Source organism: Pteropus vampyrus, unplaced genomic scaffold (genome assembly GCF_000151845.1).
Source record: "Pteropus vampyrus isolate Shadow unplaced genomic scaffold, Pvam_2.0 Scaffold18, whole genome shotgun sequence".
NCBI classification, from domain to species: Eukaryota; Metazoa; Chordata; class Mammalia; order Chiroptera; family Pteropodidae; genus Pteropus; species Pteropus vampyrus.
The window spans coordinates 13,320,979-13,326,438 of NW_011888799.1; the positions used below are offsets into that span (position 1 = coordinate 13,320,979).

A 5,460-nucleotide genomic window follows, 5' to 3' on the forward strand; every position below is an offset into this window, starting at 1 on the left:
GCAATTATTCTTCTGGTATGTTCATACTGTTTTCTTTTAACTCCTAAGAGTACTTACATATAAAAAAATACTAGCCCTCCATATGCATTATTACATATTCAAATATTTTCTAGTTTATAAACTACCTTTACATTTTATAATTGATATGCAGAAATATTGATTTTTTATGTTATCAAATCTATTATTTCTTGCTTTTATGTTTGTATTTCTTGTTATAATTGGACAGGTATTCTCTAGTTTAATATTACATAATATTTAATGGTTCTTTAAATAATTTTATGGTTTTGTTTTTATATTTAATTGTTTAATCCATCTATCATTTATTTTAAAGGAAAGCATAAAGTGAAAATTTACTTTTATATTTTTTCAAAGCATTGATCAATTATTTCAGTGCAAGTTTTCAACTAAATTGAAATGCTAATATTCAAATTCCAGGTAATAATACTTAGCTTGGTCTATTGTCTTCTGTTCTGGTATCAATAACAATAATTATTCACATTAAAGATATATTTTTTAAAAAATAACTGGTAATGTTTGGTTATCTTCAAGTGTTTATTATTCCAATAGGTTAAGAATTAATGAGTCAGATTCCAAATGTATATATTTGGCTTGTGATTAAAGTTGCATTAGATTTGACATCTTTAAAATATTGAGCCTTTCTATTTACGTTACACATCACCATTTATTCTAATTTTTTACACCTTTTACTAGTGTTTTATAGTTTTGCGTTTATAGCTCCTATAATTTTTCTTGTTTATTCTTAGTATTTCAAATCAAAATTTTAAATAGGGTTTCTCATAATTTAAAACTTTATTGCTCACATATTAAAAAGCTATTCATTTGTGCATTTACTGAATGCAACTGATAGTTTTTCAGATGGTTCTCTAGTTTTCTAGGACAAAATGTATATAATATACAAAAAAATGACAGTTTATATTCCTTTCAATAGTTAAATGAATGCATTTTTCTTGACATAACACATTGGCTAAAAGTTTAATAACAAGATTTAATGATTGTTGTAATACACAGTAATTTTTAATGTCAGTTTTTCCATAAAAATACAAAGTTGCTTGTTTCAGATGGATTTTGTATTACTACTTAAAGCAGTGCTTTTTCAACTAATGGCTAAACAACCATATTAAGAAACATTGATTTAAAGGAAGTATCCTTGTGGTCCAAATTTACTATTTATTCCAAGAATGCAAGCTGAATTTTATTAACTGCATTTCTGTTTTGTACCAAATTAATTATGTTTGTAATCCTTATACCTATTGTTTAGATCATTTATATTAATGAATTAGTTTATTTTGAACTATCTCTCTTTACTTGAATAAGACCCACAGTCATTATTTATTTTATTCTAATAAATTACTGGATATTCATTTGTTGCTGTTTTATTTAGGATTTTTGCATTTTATTTATATTTGGATGTTGCTTCAGTTTTTGTTTTTTGAGTTCTTTAACAGCTGTTTCAAAAATTATTTTACGTATGCTTCCTAAAAGTAATTGGAAAGCTTTTCCTGTGCTGTGAATAGATTATACAACATAAAAAGTGATAGCTGAATGATTGAAAGAACATGTCATACATTTATTTGAACCAAATGTATTCTTTGAAATAAATCTTTGATAACTATATGTCTTGCTATTATTGGATCTTTCAGTTTTATTTTTCTTTAGCCAATTATAATTTATATTTCTATATATAATTTTTAAATTTCAAAATGACACTATATAGATATGCACATTTTTATGTAATGATTTTAATTTATTTGTTATCTGTTATATTTGAATTTTCATTTCTATTTTACATATTTTTATATGATTAAAATATTAGAGATTAAACCAGTATTTCTAAAAAAAATTTAAGTCTACTAATTTCCTACTTTCTAATTCATTAATTTTTGCCTTTGTCTTGCACCACCTGATTTCATTAGATTTATTAGTTATTTTATTTCTGGTTTCTCATATTGACAGTTTAGATTCTTTATTTCTGTACTTCCTTAATATTATTGTACTTTTTTAAAACATTTAATGTGATGGCATGTTTAGTCATCTCCTTTAATACTCTCAATATTGTTTCTTCCTGAGTATTCTATTGATAAAGTTTTGACCTTCTCTTTGATACAAAAGTTAGTTAGAAAAAGTTTTTCTTTTCCTTTTTTTCCCCATCTTGCAGGAGATTAAGATTTTAAGCTATTATTTTAATCTTTATTTTATTGTGATCATAGTCTATATTATTTCTGTTTATTAAAATGTACATACAAAAATCAAGTTGCCTTTATTATATTATTAATATTCTTCATAATTTCTTTATCTTTTTAATGTAATTTAAAGATTAAAACTGAAAGAAGTATGTGAATGTCTTCCATTACTATTTTTGTTTCTGTCAATTTCTCCTTATGTTACTTAGGGACTTACTTTATATATTTCTATATTATGTTATCTGGTGTAAAAATTTCCTGGTATTGAGGTCTCACTGCAGATATAAAATGTATTTGTTTGATCAAGTTTATATATTTCATTTGATTTTTATTTTTCTTGTGAATAATTTTGAGGCTCCTGTTTTTGTTTTGTTTTTATTTTAAGATTCATTTAATCCAACATTTAGTTAATTTTTTTCTGGATTTGTTTTAAGTTTTCCTCTGTTACAAAAAAAAAGTTATGAATATATTTTGATCTATTATCCAATTTTTTTTCTAAATAGTGTCCTTTTTAACAAATATGTATTTTTCTTATAACTGGAAAATTCGTTATTTATTACTCCTTTTGCCTTTGTATGACTTTTTTGTTGCTTTGGTTCTCTTACCACTTCATATTTTTCTCTTTTTATATTTTGTTATTTGCTTTACGGTTTCCATCTTTCTTTTTTTTTGAAAGGTACATGTCCTCTTTTAAATTCTGCTAGAACAAGCAGTTATATTTACTTCCCATGGTATGCTTATGTCCCATCTCCAGTTTTCTATGGCTATATTTCCAGATTTTAAACCAAGATTTTTATCTGAGAATTCTTAACTGTGATCGTTGGTTAGTTTATGTGTCAATTTGGGTAAGCTACAGTATCCAGTTAGTATTCATTCAAACATTAACATAGGCATTGCTGCAAAGGTATTTTGCAAATATGGTTAACATCTACAATCAGTTAACTTTAAGCAAAGGAGATTATCCTCAATAATGTTGGTAGGTCTGTTTAATCAGTTTCAAGGCCTTAAAAGCAACGTAGAAGTTCATGAAAGAAGAAATTCTACATCAAGACTGTAGCATCATATCCTGCTTAAGACTTCACAGCCTGATGACTTGCTCTGCAAATTTTGAATTCACCAACCCTTATAAGTATGTAAGCCAATTCCTTGAAATGCATCCCTTTTTATGTACTATATACTATATATAACCAATATTACACACACACACACACACACACACACACACACACACACAGCCTACTAGTTATATATATTTTATATATACAAAACCCTGACCAATATATTAACTTTTCAAATTTTATGTAGTTTCCTTTACAGAAACAATTAGAATTTGTCTTTTTTTAATAACCATATTTATAATATTACATTTAATTTATTTCAGTGCTTATCTTTAATATATATTTTATATACCTTTATATTATTCTTTAATTTTAGATTCATTTTAATCTCTATATTAGAAAACTTCTTTACATTTTAAAAAATTCTTTCAAAGCAAAGATATCTTTTGTTTGCTTTTACATATGAACAACATCTTAGCAGGATGTCCAATTCTTTAATCAAAATCTTTTTTCCTTAAATAAATAGATATTGCACCACTATCTTTCTATATTTAATAATATAAAAAATTGTAAAGCAAGCTTTGTATCCCCTTCTGTTTTTTTTTTATTTTATCACTTTGTTTTTTTTGCCTATGTTGTGAAGATACACAGTAACCATTGTTGTTGATATTGATCTGTTCAAATAAAGTTTAAGTACTCCCAGGTTTGCTATGTGTATTTTAGTTATAGTTTTCATTATTCTTTCTGTTTTAGTTATTCTGGACTCTTATAAAAAAAAAATTACCTGTATATACTTTCTAATTTCTGTTCTCTTTTTCTAATACCTTCTCTTTTATTATTTTATTTACTGATCTTGTCTTCTGCTTTCAGGTAGATTCCATCAGTTTGTTCTTCATATTACCTCCATATTCAGTTTGAGGCAGTGATGAGGTCATTCTTTACTGCCTCTGATGCATTATTAAATCTGTTACTGCCTTTTAAATTTCATAAGATTCTTCATATGCTTCACCTCACTTCTATTTTATTTTCATCTATCTCTTAACCAGCTATCATTTCAACTCAGACTATTATGGTCTCACCTTATAGTTCATCTATTATCTCATAGAATTAATATTTTTAAAGATTTATTGAGAGCAATAAATGTATTATCTAAAATTTACTCCTAAAATAAATTATATTCCTCCCTTGCCTTTTACTTGTTTTATTCTTCTTCTACTATGTTTTAGAGACTTTAAAAATACCTTCTGGTCCTTTATTTTTCCATTTATCCATCCTTGAATTATAAGTCTTAATCTAAATTTATTTTTATATTTAACCAAACATCAAGCAAAAGCAAATTAAACAAAAAATATATCCTTAACTTTCTATTATTCCTTACCTCTCATTGCCTGAGGCAATGTCAGCTCCAAGATGTGTCCAGGGTTTCTTAGGATAAGCACTGTGAAGCAGAACTTTCCCATAAACCCCTGAAAATAAAAGGAGCAACAGGTGGATACGAAAATCCTTCAGAGGAATTAGGGACACATGAGCAAAACTCATTAGAGAGGATATATTGCAAAATATGTGATATAGAAACTGTATATAAAGATATCTACCTTATCAGAAAAACAAAATTTAAGCATTCTATTTTCGGCAGGTCAAATATATCTCATATGGCTATGAAACTTATTCTCTCAAAAGCTATAGAAAAATGAATGTTACATCGCATCTAGTAATCTAAAAGCTAGGAAAAAGACAACTCTAACAGTTAACTAGTTAGATTTCTACCATCAAGTGACTCCAAACCATTGGCAATTCTGTTGGAAGTTAACTGGTTTTGATATTTTATATTATACGTTAGATTTTTCAAAAAGCAAGGGTAATTTTATTTCCTGAGGAAAGAGATTCGGTGCTATTAGCTTTGTTTTCAGTGGTTGGACCTCATATATATATATATTTTGTATTACAGTATCAAAGGATAGATCTCTAGCTCCTTTGTTTCTAAATATAATTTATTTCAGATTCTTGAATTAAAGTCTTACCAGAAACATGCTTGATGCAGTCCAGTTTTATTCCTTCAGGTCTTTCCACTTACATGTTTTACTACCATTTAAAATCATGTGAAGCACAATTCCTCATATTCTAGTGGTCTAAAAATGTATTGGATGTGAACCCAAGCAGTAACAAAATCATGATCATGCACTCCTAATGCATGGATTTTT

The 5,460-nt window shown here is 26.6% G+C and overlaps 1 protein-coding gene across 1 annotated transcript in view; it reads right to left on the reverse strand.

Moving 5' to 3' along the window:
- LOC105288587 (fibrocystin-like) overlaps positions 1 to 5,460 on the reverse strand; it is a 301,050-nt gene that overhangs the window by 126,976 nt on the left and 168,614 nt on the right. Inside the window, exon 19 of the mRNA XM_023527696.1 lies at positions 4,638 to 4,725. Within this exon, the coding sequence (XP_023383464.1) occupies positions 4,638 to 4,725 (88 nt within the window). The remainder of the gene's footprint in view (positions 1 to 4,637; positions 4,726 to 5,460) is intronic.